The sequence below is a fragment of the Pogoniulus pusillus genome, chromosome 17 (assembly GCF_015220805.1).
Source record: "Pogoniulus pusillus isolate bPogPus1 chromosome 17, bPogPus1.pri, whole genome shotgun sequence".
Taxonomy (NCBI): Eukaryota; Metazoa; Chordata; class Aves; order Piciformes; family Lybiidae; genus Pogoniulus; species Pogoniulus pusillus.
The window spans coordinates 14,421,901-14,439,198 of record NC_087280.1 but is presented as its reverse complement, the minus strand read 5'-3'; the positions used below and the strand labels follow the sequence as shown (position 1 = coordinate 14,439,198).

The 17,298-nt window shown below is 59.5% G+C and overlaps 2 protein-coding genes across 4 annotated transcripts; one reads left to right on the top strand and one right to left on the bottom strand.

The window, feature by feature from the left end:
- On the bottom strand, nucleotides 1-12,514 carry TTLL13 (tubulin tyrosine ligase like 13). Of its 3 annotated transcripts, XM_064157817.1 has the most exons (16): nucleotides 11,994-12,514; nucleotides 11,258-11,344; nucleotides 10,180-10,298; nucleotides 9,503-9,633; nucleotides 7,732-7,888; nucleotides 7,338-7,481; nucleotides 5,835-5,920; nucleotides 5,471-5,696; nucleotides 4,859-5,043; nucleotides 4,002-4,190; nucleotides 3,185-3,368; nucleotides 2,697-2,894; nucleotides 1,590-1,944; nucleotides 541-1,036; nucleotides 361-471; nucleotides 1-289 (listed from the first exon to the last, which is right to left on the bottom strand). In XM_064157817.1, the coding sequence occupies exons 3-16, from the start codon at nucleotides 10,198-10,200 to the stop codon at nucleotides 16-18; spliced, it is 2,757 nt and encodes a 918-aa protein (XP_064013887.1). In that variant the 5' UTR covers nucleotides 10,201-10,298; nucleotides 11,258-11,344; nucleotides 11,994-12,514; the 3' UTR covers nucleotides 1-15. The 3 variants fall into 3 exon arrangements, with proteins under 3 accessions (XP_064013887.1, XP_064013888.1, XP_064013889.1); XM_064157818.1 differs by lacking the exons at nucleotides 7,338-7,481; nucleotides 11,258-11,344; nucleotides 11,994-12,514; XM_064157819.1 differs by lacking the exons at nucleotides 1-289; nucleotides 361-471; nucleotides 541-1,036 and having other exon boundaries at nucleotides 1,219-1,944; nucleotides 11,258-11,298; nucleotides 11,994-12,094.
- Nucleotides 12,114-16,484, top strand: CIB1 (calcium and integrin binding 1). Its single transcript, XM_064157832.1, has 7 exons — nucleotides 12,114-13,478; nucleotides 13,671-13,705; nucleotides 14,314-14,416; nucleotides 14,754-14,907; nucleotides 15,154-15,272; nucleotides 15,355-15,443; nucleotides 15,684-16,484. The coding sequence occupies exons 1-7, from the start codon at nucleotides 12,729-12,731 to the stop codon at nucleotides 15,703-15,705; spliced, it is 1,272 nt and encodes a 423-aa protein (XP_064013902.1). The 5' UTR covers nucleotides 12,114-12,728; the 3' UTR covers nucleotides 15,706-16,484.
- The last annotated feature ends 814 nt before the right edge of the window (nucleotides 16,485-17,298 follow it).

The following is a 17,298-nucleotide window of genomic DNA, read 5'->3' as shown; positions in this document are numbered from 1 at the left end:
TCCGCTCCAGCCCTTTTATTGTGCGCCAGGCCCCGGCCCGCCCCGGCCCCGCGGCAGCCGGTACAGCAGCGTCCCGTCGGGGGCGCGGACCTCGTAGCCCTGTCCGGGTGCCTGTGTCAGTCGCGGACCCGGTGCGGCGTTCAGTGCCCTCTGGTCCTGCCGCTGTTGGCGGTGCGGCGGAGGACAGTTGCGGCTCCGCAGCACCCTTCGCACCACATCGAGGCTGACGCCGAAGCCCTGGGCCAGGCGCTCCAGCGGCCACTCTTCTGGCAGCTCTTGCCGCAAGAACCTGCGGGCACGGGCACGGTCACCAGGGCACGACACGGCCCATCCCCATCCCGGCCCGGCCCCACCGCTCACCGCATCTGCTCCATCGCCTGCCAGGTCAGGGTGCGCTCGGGGGCTCCGCGCCTCTCGCCCAGCTCCCGCCGCATCCGCTGCATTCGCGCCGCCCTTCGCTGCCGCCGGGCCCTGCGGGGAGAGAAGTGAGCTCCTGGCCTCCGGTGGCGGCCCCAGTTCCGGTCTCCGGCCGCCTCGCACCTCTCCGATTCCAGCTCCGAGGCCGGTGGGCTTGTGCCCCTGGTCGCCGCCGCCCGGCGCGGAAGCCTTCTAAGGAGGAGCGCTGCCGCCCGCAGCCCGCCCCCCACCAGCGCCGCCATGCCTGGGAACCGGGGGCCGGGCTCTGGGCACCGGGCGGGGCGGGCGGCGGGGCGGACCCGGCGGGGGAGAGGCCAAGAACGCCCGCAGCGGAAGGGAGCGGAGAGCTTGGCTGCTGCCTTGAGGGTGCAGCGGGGCTGTGCCGGGACCAGGCTCCGGTCAGGGTGCCCCTCGGCCACATTACCTGCGCTCTTGGCACTGGCGTGGTGTGAGGCACTGGCACGGTACAAGCCAGGTGTGTGCGGCGTGAGGGTGGCGGAGGCGATGGGCAGCTCCCGGACCGCGGCAGGACTGAAGATGACACTGCTTGTCTTCCCTGGGCTGGCTGGGGACACTAGGTGACAGCTGCCTCTGTAGGAGGACACCGTGCCAGCTTCGCCTGTTAGAACAGTGGCAGATGCGGAGGGCAGGCAGACACCATGATGGGACCTGACCCTGTGCCTCTCTGGGAGATGCTGGAACCAGGGAGGGCTGGGTGTAGGTCCATGGGCAGAGTTGACAAGGAGCAGGGTGGCAGGAGCAAGGCCTGGGGAGAGGCTGAGGGCCGTACTGTGCCACTGAATGTCTCCTCCGAACTTCTTAGAACTTATGTGATCCCCTGACTGTCTTGTCTACTGGCCTTCTGACCTGATTCTCAAGTACTTTGTGCTTGTCCTGCTCCCCCATCCCTCCTTGGTCATGGAAAACCAATTACTTTCTTCCTTTCTCCCTGCAAATGGGACGCTAAAAGCCCTGGACAGAGACTCCCATTAGTCAGCAGTTCCCAGAAGAGAGCCTGGGGGACCCGGGCACCCCTAGACTCTGAACTTCATCCAGCCCTCCCCTGGCAAGCCCACAACCAGCCCCTGCTTGCAAATATCTGCCCCAGGCTGTGGCTCTCTGATGAGCCTCACCAGATGGGCACTTAGCCAAAAGAAGGGAGATGAACTCACAGCCCTCAGCCGTGCTCCCGACAGTGGGAAGCTGCCACAGCCACGCAGGTTCGGCACTGGGCTGGGTCGGTTCGCGCTGGGTCACCGCCGCTGGCCGTGCTGCCCGGCCCCGCAGCCAGCCTGTGCTCCACACCCTCTGCTGTTCACAGGAAGGGATGCTCTGGCCTTGGACCCAGAGACTGCCCACAGTGGCAGGATCCATGCCCAGGCTGGGTGGCATCTGGCCCTTGGCTCTGGGGTCATGTGTGAACCGCGGCCCTGATGGCTGGACTGGAGTCCTCAGGAGCGAGAGAGGGACGAGCCTCATGACGTGCTGGGGGTCCTGGGCCCGGAGCACACCCGTGGGGAACTGCAGCTGGAAGGAAAAGTGGCTATGACTTAGCTTCAGAGGCCTTGGCAGGAGCTGGGAAGGAAAACTCTATTCATAAGAGGTTGGTGCTGGTTGCTTGGAAGCTGGACATGACCCAGCACTGTGTACTCCCAGCCCCAGTTGTGTCCCAGGCAGCATGCACAGCATGTGTAGGGAATTGTGTCCCTCTGCTTCACTCTGCTGAGACCAGCTCTGGAGTCTGCAGTGCAGGAGAGACATGAGCCAGTTGGAGCAGGTTCAGAAAAGGCTACAACCATGATGGGAGGGCTCTAAGTCCTCTGCTGTGAGGCCAGACTGAGAGAGTTGGGCTTGTTCATCCTGGAGAAGGCTCCAAGCTCCTCTCAGGTAGTTGTAGAGAACCAGAAGGTCTCCCCTCAATCTTCTTTTCTCCAGCCTGAACAATCAGAGATCATCACCTTCCCAGTGGTGTCAGATAGATGTTCAGGAAGAGGCACTGCTTGCAGTGAAGACTTCACCTAAAGACGTTTTTTCAGACATCCCCACAGTTCCCTTCAGCCCCTCTGCTGCGTGTGTCCCTCCACCGTGCTCCCAGCATGCCCACCAGGAAGGGAAAAAGTCTCCTGACTGCATGAAAATCTTCAGCACCCTATACTGGATCTCACCTGTCTGACCCACAGCAGAGCTGATCAGTGCCTATGGCTCCCACCACCACCATCTCCCACGAATGTGTCTCCTCTGCTGGCCTCACAGGATGGATCAGGGTCACCTCCAGTTACCTGGCTCCTGGAGATGGCAGTGCAGGATCCCTGGGTGTGGGCTGGTCTGGGAGCAGCGGGGAGCAGCTGGCAGAGCTGATGGATGAGGCCCAGCCCTCGGATGAGGTTCTCACGCTGCAGGAGTGCCTTCACTCTTCTTTTCTCCTCGTGCTCCACGATGTCCTGGGGCTGTGTGGAGTCGTACTGCATGTGCTGGGCCTTAGGAAAGAGAGCCGAGGTGCAGCAGGGCTGAGGCTGCAGTAATGTGCCATAGAGACATGGGCAGGGTTACACAGCTGGGAGTGAAGATGGTGGTGGAAGCCACAATGGAAAAGGGATAGCACTGGTGTTTGGAGATACCTTCCAGCACAAGCTGCCAAGTCTCTGGACTTCACAGAGTCCAAACTTGCGGTTCTGCTCCTTAGGAGACTCCCACAACCCAGCCCTGTCCCCAGAGCCCCAGAACTGCCTTTGGGAGCCCCATGGACAAACAGCGACAAGCCTGGTACCTTCCTGTCCCACACCCTGGTGCGTCTGTGGGTGAGGTGGGTGGTGGGCACTGTGGGTTTGTTTTGGAGCTGGGATTTGTCCCAGGCTGACTCTCCATGCAGGTCATCTTTCCTCTCCTTTTTCTTCTTCCTGGTAACAGCTTCCAGCTTTTCTTTTTTCAGGCGAATTTCCTCCAGTTGCTGCCTGCCACAGAACACTGGACTTAGGCACTCCTTCTGTGAGAGCCATGGCAGCAAAAGCTCTTGTGAAGCCTTCACTCTGAGGACATCTGACTTCAGTCAGAGGTTCTGTAGTGAACAGATCACAACAGCAGTGTGCAAAGAAATGGGCTTTAAAATCAGGTGTGAGAAATGTCCACAAACTGGGCTCTGCCTGCCGGGAGGATGAAGGATAGGGAGAGAGCTTCAGGAGGGCAGATTTAGGCTGAGTATTAGAAATTCTTTCCAGTGTGCGTGGTGAGACACTGAAACAGGTTGCCCAGGGAGGTCATGTATCCTCCCTCCCTAGAGATGTTTAAAGCCAGGTTGGATGAGGCCTTGAGCAACCTGGGCTAGTGTGAGGAGTCCCTGCTGCATGGTGGGGGAGTTGGAACTAAATGATTTTCAAGGTCCTTTCCAACCCAACCCATTCTACGAGTCTGGTGCCTCCAGAATGGAATATTTGCTTTGTCTCCCAAAGGTGCTTGTGAAAGGCATTCACTTTGCTCTGGTGACACAGAGCAGAGCCCTTCCTTTCCAGCTCTCAACAGCTCACACCTGCTAAGCAGCAGAGGTGTCCCCAGGCAGGGCTCAGAAGCCTGGCACAGGGGCAGCATACCTGGCACACTGCTCCCGAGCTCTGGAGGCCACTGTTTCCTGGAAGAGGGAGCTGCTCTGCCTGAAGAAGGGCTCATACCTCTCCGTGCCCTGCGCTGGGTAGATGCGGCGGTAGCCACCGCAGTGCGACTCCTCGTACCGCTCCACCTGCTCCAGCCAGGCAGCCTGCTTGGCCTCCAGCTCCTCATGCCTGCAAGCCAGGAGAAAGCATGGGCAGGGAGTGTGGGAAGTGGCTCTGACTGCTGTCCTGGCTGAGGGACAAGGGCCTGGCCAGCACTTTCCTTCACCTTGCCCATTTCATGTGGGTGCCTAGCACCGGAACCTGCACCTCTTTGCCCTCTGCCTGCAGAGTGCTGGTGAAAGGAGGCTGGAGTGAGGTGGGAGTTAGTCTCTCCTCCCTAGTATGAGGTGACAGAACAAGAAATGTCCTGAAATTGTGCCAGGGGAGGTTTGGTCGGAGATTAGGAACAATTTCTTCCCTGCAAGAGTGGTCAGGGATTGAACAGGCTTCCCAGGGAGGTGGTAGAGTCCCCATCCCTGGAGGTGTTCAAGAAACCTGTGGACACAGCCCTTTGGGATATGATTTAATGGCCATGATGGTGTTGGGTTGTTGGCTGGACTCAATGCTCTTAGAGGTCTTTTCCAACCAAACCAGTTCTGTGAGTCTGTGAAGTGACTGCAGATCTCTGAACCTTTGCCACTCAGGCTTGCACCCTGCCCCTCAGCCTGTCCACCCAAGAGACCCGGGGTTAAAATGTGCCTGCTACAGGAGTATCTGCCCCGCTGCACACTGCAGGGAGCTGGGAGCAGCCGAGGCTGCAGGGGCAGGCAGAGGGCAGGGCTCGGGCAGGGCAGTACCTGGGTGCACGGAGGGTTTGGGGACCCTGGAGGAGCCGTTCCTTCACTCGCTGCTTGTCCTCCTCCAGCACCTTCCTTTTGTTGCAGGCATGCAGGTTTATCAGGGTGAGGGTGTCACACAGGAGGGCATCCTTCACCTCACAGTCAATGGCAGTGTCTGTGCTGAAGCTGGGAGAGTGGTTCACCTGCCAGAACAAGCACCCAGTCTAACCTGGCAGCAGCTCCCAGAGCCTGCTCTGGCCCCATGTTCTTCCCTCTGATGGTGACAGAACACAGGAGGCTGGTCCTGCCCTTCTGCAGAGGACTGTCACCCACACGGCAGGTCACACAGACCCCACACATTGTGGGGGACAGGTAAGGGGCAGCTCTCCTGAACTCAGAACACTGTGACAGCCCAAGGAGTGCCACGGTCCAGGGGACTTCTGGCTGTTTGAAAGGCTTTGTAAGGAATGGGCACCTTGATCTTGCTTAGCCTCCTGTTCTTCATGGCCTGTTTAACCTTGCAGATGAGGTGGTCCTTCCTAATCATATGAGTTCTGTTCACCACCCTTTGTTCTAGAGACTCCCCCCAAGAGGAGCCAGCTCTTGGCAAAGCAGCAGACCTCTCCTCACCTCCAGCAGCCAAGGCTTCATCTTTCTGTCCAGCAGGATATCAAATCCCAGTATCTCAAAGCAGGCAGAGATGGTGGTGTGGCTGGGGAAGCAGCTCTGGTAATTATGCTTCAACACAGGGTGAGCTGAAATAAGAGTTTTTATAATAATATCTTCAATGTCTTCCCAGAGCTTTGTGGTGTTGTAGCTGTTAGCTGTCATCCAGGCATTCAGGGTGGACAGCTTCCTGTGTGGAGGACAGCAGATGGTAGGAGCTGACCTAGGGTATCACCCTTACTCCCAGAAAGATGGAGTTAAAAGTGTTTCAAGTGCAGCCTGGTGCAGGATATGCACCAGGCTCTGCAGTACCTGGCCAGGACTGTACCTTTTACTGCCTGTCCTGTCATCCTGGATGAAGTTCTGGTTGTTTTTGTTGATGGCATAGTTGGTCAGGTGCATGCAGATATCATCCTGTGACAGGAACAGCAAGAGAGACTTTCATTTGCTCTTAACCACAGAGCACAAACAGCCTCATTAGCACCAACCCAAACACCAACTTCACCTACTGCTTCTGTCCCCTGTGACAGCGACTTCAGCCAGGGGGTCACTCCCTTCCCAGGCAGAAGCTAGAGCTGACAGAGTTCTGTCCTTTCACACCTCTGTCCCCATCTCTGGGCTGGAGCACAGGAGGCAGGTCTACACCTGCCATTCCAGACACAGCCTTGCCAATAAACCAAGGATCTTCAGGACCTGCAGCAGATCTCTGCAGATCCCTTCTCTTCCCCTGCTCACCCAGGGCAGGAGACCTCTCCCAGCCATGCCTGTGTTACAGAGTGAGTCCTTTGGGCCATGCAGCTCTGGGACAAGCAGGCAGAGAGCTATGTGGCAGGGGATGGCACAGCCATGACTGTGGCCCCTGCTCTGCAGGGATTTTACAGTTTGCAGACCCCTGCCTGGAGATGGGCACGGCCACATTCTGCTATTTGTCTTCCCAGTTCCCCTCCTGATCTCTCCCAGACTGTTCCAGTACCACCAGGTAATGCCCAGGTCCTTCTTTTCCACCTTAAGCACAGGCAGACAGGGAATGGCAGTAGGAATGTTGCCTGGAGGTGTTGTGGGGTCTCTGTTCTTGCAGGTTTTCAAGATCTGGGTGAAGCCCCCCAGAAACCAGATGTGCACTTATTTTTCACACAGTTTTTGGCAGAAGGTTGAACTCGGAACTCTCAAAGATTCCTTTCAAGTGAAACAGTCCCATGGTAAGACCAGTAAACAGCCTAAACATGGGGACTGGGAATACATCTACTTCCCAGCAACAACAAGGGGACACAGTCTCAAGTTGTGCCAGGGGAGGTCTAGGCTGGATGTTAGGAGGAAGTTGTTGGCAGAGAGAGTGATTGGCATTGGAATGGGCTGCCCAGGGAGGTGGTGGAGGCACCGTCCCTGGAGATGTTCAAGAAAGGACTGGATGAGGCACTCAGTGCCATGGTCTGCTTGACTGGACAGGGCTGGATGCTAGATGGGACTCGATGAGCTTGGATTTCTCTTCCAACCTGGTTGATTCTATGATTCTATGGAAGTGTTTGGGGTCAGGCTGGATGAGGCCTTCAGCAATCTGATCTAGTGGGAGATGTCCCATGGCAGGGGGGTTGGAAGTAGATAATCTTCAAGGTCCCTTCCAGCCCAAACCTTCTATGAATCAGACCCTCCTAAAATACCTCTTGTGAGAAGGAGGAGGCACAGAGGGAGGGGAGAATAGGAAAAGTAAAGGCTGGCTCCCATCCAGCCCAGCAGTCACTCTCTTTTCAAGGTTTGGAGTGCCCCAAGGACCAATGAGGCACTAACAGCTGCAGGTACTACAGGAGGTTTTTGGGAAGCTTCCCATTTTTACCAGGTTTCTGCTGCTGGGATCGATGTACCTCATGGTGGCAAAGCGGGCCAGACCCTCCTTGTAGACAAAAACCCTCAGGGGGTCACAGGAGGTGAGCAGCACGTAGATACGCATGTCAAACTTGAAGCCATCGATGAGGAAAGGCTGGGAGAGAAACGGCAGCAGCGAGGGTGAGACAAGGAAACGCTGTTGGAGTGCTGCTTCTCCAGGCTGCCGCTCATCTGCACGGCTTGTGCCACCCCATGGCAGCTCAGAGAAAGGCTTTCCTCGTGCTCCTGCCAGGCTGTCTGGCAGCTCCAGGAACGCACAGGCCACAAGGAGGCTGTGGGATGCTGGCAGAGCTGGGAAGCTGCAGCCCTCCCCACCTGTGCCTGGGGACTGTCCCTGCTGTTACCTTGGAGATGTACTGCTGGCAGATCATATGCTCTCCGTGCCTGATCTCCTCTGGATTGTGTGTTATGAAGATGCCTCTGCCCTGGCAGCTGCTCTCTGGCTTGCAGATGAATGTTCTCCTCTTTGTCGTGCGTCTGTAGGCCTGGAAGTCTCCATAGCTGGGCAAGGAGCAGGGGAAAGGAGGGTGGCTGTTAGCAGCTGCCATACCCTGCCTCTGAGCTCTCTCTTGACAGCTGTGTACTCAAATGATGGTGCCACAGAGCAGAACAGACCATGCTTCTGCAGCAGAGGAACAGCACAGCTATTCCTCAGCTCCCTCACTGACAAAAAGGTCCTTATGCAACCTGACAAAGCTCTCTAGATCCCACCACACATCTCCATTTCTGCTGGGAAGTTCATAGGAAGTGCTCACCACTGAACTTGCAGGAGCCAGTAAGATTTTGCCTCTGCTGCTACAGAGAGCAGCCCTAGCTACAAAGGAGGAGGAGGTCACAAGTCTTTACATCCCCTTTTCATACAGTCACAGAGTCACTTCAGTTGGAAAAGACCTTTTAGTTCATCCAGTCCAATCATTAACCCAGCACTGCCAGGTCACCACCAAAACATGAGCCCCAGCACCACACCTCCACATCTTTGAAGAATAGGGAGTCTATCACTGCCCTGGACAACCTGGGACAGGCCTTGACAACCCTCAAAGGCAGGAAATTGTTCTTCATGTCCAACCCAATCCCACCCTGGGGCAACTTGTGGCCATTTCCTCTTGTTCTGTGACTAGTTCCTTGGACTAACCCCCACCTGGCTCAACCTTCTTTCAGGGACATGTAGAGCCAGAAGGTCTCCCCTCAGCCTCCTTTCCTCCAGGCTGAACAATCTCAGGTCCCGCAGCTGCTCCTCACCAGACCTGTTCTCCAAACACTGGTCTCCTTCACTGGAGCCACTCTTGCACCTTAATACCAGTTCATCAGCCAGCAGGCAGAAGGCCATGGCCAGAGCACTCTAAGCAGGGAGCAAAGGTCACGAGCTGAGGTCTCACATCATGTTATGCATCTGATCTTTAAAAGCAGCCACCCAGCTATCCACACTGCCCTGCAGCCACCTCAGCTGGTCACCCCAGGCAGCTGAGAGACCCCTCCCTCCAGAAGCATCAATTACACTTCCTGCTCTCCCACTGCCCTTTGGCTTTCTGGATGGGTCCCTCTCGCTTGATTTCACACTCCAGCAGCAAGGCACCCAGCACAGAGGACACCACATCCCACAGGCTAATCCAGTCTGATTGGAGTTTGTTCTCTACAACTCCCTGAAAGGAGATTGGAGACAGGTGGGGGTTGGGCTCTTCTCCCTAGTGTCAGATGACAGAACAAGGGGAAATGACCTGAAATTGGTTCAGGTTGAAGATTAGGAAAAAATTTATTCCTGCAGGAGTGGTCAAGCATTGGAACAGGCTGCAGAGGGGGTGGTGGCCTCATCATCCCTGGAGGTGCTCAAGAAATGCATGGACATGGTACCTGGGGACATGGTTTAATGGCCTTGGTGGTGTTAAGTTTAAGGTTGCACTCAGTGATCTCAGAGGGCTTTGCCAACCCAAACAAATCTGAGTCTATGAGCTACACATCCCTGAAACCAGAGATGTGTCTCAACACCCTGACTGTTCCAAACAAGGTTACGAAGGCCCAGGCCAAGAGATGAGATTTCCAAGAGGCCTCAAGAGGCCCCCGTAGCCCTGTCGAGCACTTCCAAATTGCACCCCCCTGTGTCCCACACGTGTCACTCACTCGGCTGGCAGGCACCAGGTGCGGGGGAAGATGTTGTAGTCCTTGGGGAAGAGGCGGAGCATGCGGTTGAGGTTGCGTGCCAGCAAGTCCTTGCGGCACAGCTCGATCATCCCTGGGAAGTGGTTGATTCTCTGAGGAGATGCCGACGGGAAAGAGAATCAGCAGAGGAAGGCAGGGAGCCTCCTCGACAGCCAGCCGAAGCGCGGGTGCGGAGAAGCCGGCACGTAGAACGGGAAGCTGGGCCTGGGGTTGCCTTGAACCGTGCTGAGGGACAAGATTAGGCTAGGACTGATTTATCTGTGCTTCACCAGTGTGATTTATCTGCTGGCTCCATCTCAGCCCTGGAGCTCTCCCTGGCTGGGAGATGGCAGCGCCGGGAAGCAGCCATTTGTCACCCAGAACCATTTGTTTTGTGCTGCATTAAAGGGGCTGGCAGGTCTCCAGTTCGCACCACTGACTGCCAGAGCCTTGCTGGTGGCCCTGTAGCAGCAACGCAACAGAAGCAAAGCCCCACGGACCTGTGGCCTCTGGAATGGAGACAAGGGGCAACAGGTGCTGGCTTGGAGACCTCTGTTCAATTCTTCATCTCCTTGTTCCACTAACAGCTCCCATCGCACCCCCTTCCTGAGCTCATCCTGAGCCTTTATCGGGGGAGGGGGTTTGGGGGGTGCGTTTACCTGAAACCTCTTCATCTCCATGACACGCTCCAGGGACACAGAGGAGTCTGTCCAGTACACTGTCCACTCCTCATCCTCTGCTGCTTCCTGCAGCCCGCAGCGCCGCGCTGCCCGCCGCACTGCAGGGCCAGGCAGAGGCTGTCAGTACCAAATCCCCAGCGTAACCAGGCACAGAGTGCAATCAACTGCAAAGGTAGCAGGGGCTATCGGCCCCCTAGCTCCACGTGCCTCGAGGTCCCAGAGCACCTCCCACGCTACAGCAGGCTTGGATCCTCTAAGGGTCCAGAACTTCAGGGGCAGATACAAATATTCTGGAGAGAAGAGTCCCATCTACTCTTTGGCATAGAACACATGAGCTCAGGAGCAGGTTGCTGCTGAGATGGTTCCAGTTTGGCCTCTCATGGGGCTGGGAAGGTGACAAAGGTCACCACAGAACTGGTGTGCAATGCTTCTGGTCACGCTGCCGCACTACCTCCTGCTGTGGGTCCCCATCCATCCCCCATCACCAAGGTGCCCCAGCATAGCCCGAGGCAAAACACGAGGTGCTTGCGCCTCTGCAAAAGCTTTGTCCCTTGCCCAGCTGACCAAGCTGTGACTTTCAGGCACACGTAGTTGTACTGTTAGAGCAGTCATTAGCAGCTTGGATAATAACAGCCAGGAGCCTGTTCTCTGGAGACACAGCTCGTGGCAGCAGAGGACAGGACAGAGGAGCAGCTCCCAGGAGAGCATGTCACTAGAAATGGACAGCAAAGGAAGAGATTCTGGGTGCTCGTCTTGCCCATTCCACCGCTGTGAAACAGTTGTGACCAAGCACAAGGAGCAGCCTTGCCTTGTAACTACCCCTAGCTAGCTCCTCACCAGCGTTGGCAGATGTATGGCAAAAGCAGACACAGGATGAGAGCCTTCACTGCTATGGCACATTTTGTGTCTCTGAACTTGAGAGCACCTCAGTCCAGGGGGTAGAAAGCTCCCAGAAGCCCAATGAATACATAAGTAGGTAAGAAGGTGGAACTGGTGTACCAGTGCTTGACCCTGCTAAACAGGCACCCAAGGGCTGCAAGGGGCACCCTGCACTTACCACTCTCATACTTGCAGCTGGTCAGGTTGATGGAGGCCACGCTGGAGTGGAGAGAGCACAGAGAGCTGCACAGTGAGGAGCTGGCACCTGGGTGGGAGGGGGACAGCTGAGTTCCACACACACAGAGCTAAGGGGCACGAGTGGGAGCAGCACGGGTAGGTGAGGGGGCAGAGGGCTCCTGAGCACAGGGCATATTCCACCTGGGAGCACTGGGCCAGCGGAAGGGCAAACGTTTATTTTCCGATTCGGAAGGTCCCTCGAAAGCTTCTCTAAGGCTGAGGTGAAGGGGCACGGCCGAGCAGCGCCCTTTGGTGACCGGACGTACCCCGGTAACGAACACGGGTCAGGCGGTGCGGGCAGCAGAGAGCGGACAGAGCCCGGCTCGGGGCTAACGACGGACTACTGCAGACCCGGCGAAACGCGGGCACAACGGACCGGGAAAGGGGGTGAGGTCTGCTCGGCTGCTTCCCGCTCCCCCCACCGCACTCGCCTGCTCTTCCGCCTCCTCCGCCGTGGCTCGGGGCCTGGGGGGCCGCCGGGGGCAGCGGGCAGGCCCGGGAGGCTGCCCGAAGCCGGTGCCCCCTCGCTGTCCCCCGCCTCCATCGCCGGCGCCGTTCCCATAGCGACGGGACCGTAGAGACGCCGGCGCCGGCGGCCAGAGCGACCCCGTGCTATCACGTGGAGAGCCTAGCACCCCACCCCCCTCTGCCGAGTAGTGCCCCCTGGCGGCCGGTACCGATGCGGAGGCATCTGTGCGGTGCCCACGTGCGGGGCAAGCCCGGTCCTCGCCTCCGGTCAGCTCGCCAGCAGCCGCACCAGGTCCTCGCCGAGGCGCAGCAGCTCCGGTTCCGGGAGGAGGTGCTCGTGGATGGTGCGCAGCGCCTCCTCCTCGGTGATGTCCCGGTAGAGCGGGGCCGACGGCAACGGCAAGTGCCCTGCCAACTCGCACAGCGCCACGTTGAAGTCCTCGCTCGCCTTGCTACCGAAGCTGGGCTTGCGGGCCCATAGCAGCACTCGCAGCCCCCGACCGGCTCCGGTCCCGGCCCCCTCTGGCGGCTCGCCCCGCGTAATGAAGACGTTGTAGGCCAGACCGGTGTCAACGATATGCTCCGCCGCCCGGCACACGTCCCGGGACACTGCCTCCAGGTCGGCAGGGCCGGCGGCGTAGAAGAGAAAAGCGGGTGCCGGTACGCCGCGCAGAAGGAGCCAGAGACGGCGGCGCGGGCAGAGAGTCTGGGCAGGCGCAGCCTCCACCGGCAGCGGGCGGCTCACGTAGAAGCCGTGCAAGTGCAGGTGGTTGACTGAGGCATAGCCACCCAGCCCGTTAAAGCCCAGGCGGAAGCCGGGGTGGGCGCTGAGCAGGGCCGCCTCCAGCCCGCCGAGCAGCACCGGCGCCGTGAGGGCCTGCGGCAGCCCGCGGCTCGGCTCCGGCAGCAGCAGTACGTGGCCCCGCTCCAGCGGGCTGGCGTTGATGGCCACCAGGAGAGGGTCCGGCTCACCGGGGCAGCCCCGGTCCCCGTCCCTGGCAACCCTCCGCAGGCGGAGCAGCAGCTCTCCTGGGCGCAGCCGGGTGAAGTTGAAGGCGGTGGGGTCGAAGGGCTGCCGGAGGCTGCGGACGGGCTGCGGCGGGCGGCGCTCGGTGCCGCGTTGGACATTCAGCTGGGCCACCAAGCGCAGGGGCCCGGGCAGGACGCGGGTGGGCAGCGGGCCGAGCCGGTATCGGAATAGACCCTGCTCCATCCTGTCGTCCCAGCTCTCCAGCAGCGCCCGGTCGAAGCGGGACGGCACGGAGCCTGGCTCGTCCTCCCAGCCGGTTCCTGGCATGATGAACTCCTCCTCCCCATACACGAACTCCTTGGGACTCGGGTCCCTCGGCTCCTCGCTCGTTCCGGCCTCCGCCATGCTGGGAGCCGGTTCCGGAGGCGGGGCTGAGGCCTCTTTCAGGGCTCGGCGAGGCGCGCAGAGCCGCCGGGCCGCTATCCTGCCTTCATCCCTCGCTCTCTGCCTGGTACGCGCGGCAGAGAGCTGGTCTCGGCGGCGGGGCGGGGCCGGACTGGGCCGGGCCGGTCCCGGTCGGGTCTCGGCGGAGGTGCGGTGCGGGCCCGCCCCGGGGCGCGGCGTCGCTGTCCCAGCGGCAGGCAGGACGAGGAGCGGAAGCCGTGCGGCCGCGATGGGGGGCGCGGGCAGCCTGCTGTCGCGGAACGCGCTGAGCGAGTACCAGGTACGGGGCACCGGACCACCGGGACGGGGGAGGGACAGTGACTGAGCAGGGGCTTCGGCTGCCGGAGAAGGCGGATGAATGGCGGGATTTGCGTTGCCCGGGGGCAGAAGGTGGCCCGCAGCTGGGGCGGCCCGGGCTGGGTCCTGGCACGGCCCGGGCCAGGCCTCGGTGCTGAGCCGGTCTCTCCCGCAGGAGCTGACGTTCCTGAACAAGCAAGAGATCCTGCTGTAAGTACCGCCGGGGACGGGCACACCGGGAGTGAGTGCTGGGCCCGCTGGGGTTCTTCTCGGTCCTCATGGTGGGAGGCTGCTTCTGCCCTGGAGTCTGGGTGGTCCCGGTCTTGTTTTGGGGCTCCCCCCTCAGAGGGGAGCCGCTTGACGACAGGCAAGGGGTGGGAGGTGCCCAGCCCAGCCCTGGCGCCAGGTGGAAGTCTGTAGATGCTGCTGGGAGCAAAGGGCGTGAGCCAGGCAGGTGGCACCCTGCACTGATGGCTCGGGGCGTGGGCTGCGCCGGTGGCACGCTACAGATCAATGCGCTGGCTCTGGGGGCAGCTTCTGCCCCCTCTGAACCCCAGCTGCCTGGGCTGGCAGGCAGCAGGGCCAGCGCCTGTCCCCTGCCAGCGGTCACCGGGGTTCTGGGAGCAGATGTGGGGGTGCTGCCTTCACAGGACCACCCGGGCTGGCACACTTGTGCTCCGGGGCAGCTCTGGACACAGCTGGCAGGGAGCTGTGGGAAACAGCAGCGTTGGGAAGAACCGCCGGCACTGCCTGTGCCCAGAGGGCTGCCTCTTGCGCCCCTCACGCCACAGAGCCTCTCTTGTTCTTGCCTCTTCAAGTGCCTACAAGAGGTTCAGTGAACTGCTGCCAAAGGAGGAGAGGGAAAACGCCCACTTCGTGCGGATTCCCAAGAGCCAGATCCTGACGCTGCCAGAGCTGCGGGTACGGTGCCTCGCAGCCAGTAGGATTCGCTGCTGCTCCCTGGACCTGGGCATGTTTGGGCAGGGCCCTGTTTACCCACCCAGTGCTATGCCCTCACCCTGCTACTCCAGCAGTCACCTGGGGAAGCTGTTTGCTTGTTGCACGTCAGCTGTGCCAACAAACAGCTTCCTTGTACCTGCGACATTGTACAGGAGCCTGCAGCTCCCTGTTGTGCGGGGCGGCTCTGCAGGGAAGCATGGGACTGTCACAGTCACACTGTGTGTGACAGACCCACGGCAGAGTAGGGTTGTCTGCTGTGGCAGAACCAGTCCAGCCTTGAGCTGTCCTGTCCTGGCAGGCAAACCCCTTCCAGCACCGGATCTGCCGGGTGTTCTCCACCTCAAATACTGGAGATGACAGCATGTCCTTTGAAGACTTCCTCGATATGCTGAGTGTCTTCAGCGATTCCGCCACCTCGGACATCAAATCCCACTATGCCTTCCGCATCTTTGGTGAGACTGGGGGTGGAGGCTGTGTCCTAGGGTCCCCTTACTTCAAGGGAGAGCTGGCAGGGCCCTTGGAGTACTCACAGGGATAGCAGCTTTAGGAATTCCTTGTGGAATGGCTGGCTTGGTGTGACGGTGTATGACGTGGAGCCTGCTATGTCCTCTGGTCACCCAGGCCCCCTGCTTGCCGAACCCAAGAGCTCGCTGTGGTCGCTGCAGCCTTACTGAAACACAACTTTTTTCTGCCCAAAGACTTTGATGATGATGGAACTCTGGACAGAAAGGACCTGGAGAAGCTGGTGAACTGTCTGACGGGGCAAGGCGAAGAGTCACGGCTGAACGACGCCGAGATGGAGCAGCTCATCCGAAACGTGAGGACCATCTGGCAGGGCACAGGGAGCTGCATTGTCCCGGCAACACAGAGCTCACTGCTCGCCTCTCCCTCCCTTCCAGATCCTGGAGGAGTCTGACATTGACAAGGACGGCACCATCAACCTCTCTGAGTTCCAGCACGTCATCTCCCGCTGCCCGGACTTTGCCAGGTACAGCTCGATCTGCGGGGATCTGCCTCACGGGAGGGGTTCGCCAACCCTTGTTGGGGAGAGTGGGGCAAGGCTACCCTGTATGAGGTGTCCCAGAACAGCAGAGCCCAGCTTCATCTCATGCTGGATGGGCAGAGCCTCCCTCACACTGGGCAGTGGTGCCGCTGTGGCACCAGGCACTCGCAAACCACCCATGTGTGACCCAGTGAGGAGGTGCAGAACCTCTCCTGTCTCTTGCAGCTCCTTCAAGATCGTGCTGTGAGCGCCCTGTGGCTCTCCAGATCCACTCCTCCAGCTGCTACAGCTCTTCGTGGTCTCAGAAGTGTCCTCTTTCAGTGAGCAGAGTACAGAGGTACCCTCTCTCATCAGTCACACTGTGCCTCAGGTGGGACCCCTGATGCTCCCCTCACACCTGACAAGATGGCAGGCAAGATGCCAGCTGTCTCTGCAGCCTCTAGAGGTGGGGCCCTGGGAAGTTGCCTCGCCTGCAGCAGCTCTGTTCTCCCACGATGGGATTTCAACTCCTTATGCAAACCAAGGGCAGGTCCGTGTGTGGGGGAAGCACACAGAGGTGCTCCTGGCTGGCCCATGCTGCACCCAGCAAAGCCCCCTCTGCCCTCAGTACCAATTTGTGCCTTCACCAGCAGGCAGGGGACTGCCCACCTCTGCTGGCTTCCTGGGGCCCTCTCTGCTGCAAAGTAGATCTGACAAAGCAATAAGCCCAAACTGGATCCATTTCTCTGAGCAATAAGGCAACGCTGGGTCTGTTTCTCCATGCAATAATCCAAACATGTCTCAGTTTCTGCGAGCAATAACTCAAGTGGCACTGGAGCTATCCTGTCAGCAGAGCTCTCCCTCACAGCTGCACAAGATGCAGGACACCCTGCAGCCAGGCTTGCCTCAGGGACGATCTGGCCCTGCTCACTCCTTTTGCCCTTCTTTGCCCCCTCCCCTGGCTCAGGCTCAGCAGCTGCTCTGTGCTACTCTGGCCTCTTCCTCCTTCTGTTCCTGCAAGGACACAAATAAAGGGTTCTGGTTTCACCCTCTGCTCTGTGCTGCCTTTGTCTGGCTGCAGGGACAGCAGAGGCTGCCCTGGCAGCACTGTGGGACGGGTGCCATGCAGGGTGCTGGGGACACAGCCTCCTGCCAGGCCTCTCTGCCTGCGTGCCAGCCGCAGCTCTAGGGGGACAAGAGCCGGGTCCCAACATCCTTCTTGGTGACAGGTCCCATGTCCTTTTTGGTGACAGCCCTTCCCGTGGGCCACCTCCCTCCAAAGCCAGGGCTTGTTCTCAGCAGCACAAAGAGCCCAGCAGCTCTGAGAGAGGCACAAAGGGAAATCCAGGGCAGGCAGCACTACCTTTGCTGCAGGCAGTGCCGGAGCCCTTTGTGTCTGTTCATCCAGCAGGCTCTGCCCTGGCTCGCTGCCAGCCACGGGCAACGGCCATGCCTGGACTCCACAGTGAGCCCCCAGCCAGAGCTGCTCTGCGAGGCTATGGCTGGGCTGTGACACATAGCAGGGCCATGCAGTACCAGGACCTGAGGGTCCTTAACCCAAGGAAGCACCCACGCTGGGGTGGAGCAGCTGTTGGCTGTCTTGGGGTGCCAAGGCCAGTGTCTGTGTCAGGGCACTGGGGCTGGTGGATGGCTCAGGGCATCGGAACTGCCAGCTGTGTCGAGGTGCCAGGGCTGGTGGCTCTCTCGGGGTGCCAGTGTAGCTGTTTCTCACATACCGGTTCCTCACTGCCGGCAGTGCTGGCCCTTCCAGCTCGCTGCCCTCTGGTACCGATGGTATCTGCCCGCAGCGACCTGTGCCCCTGCAGCCCCGGAGGCCGTGTCTGCTGGCATGGCACCAGTC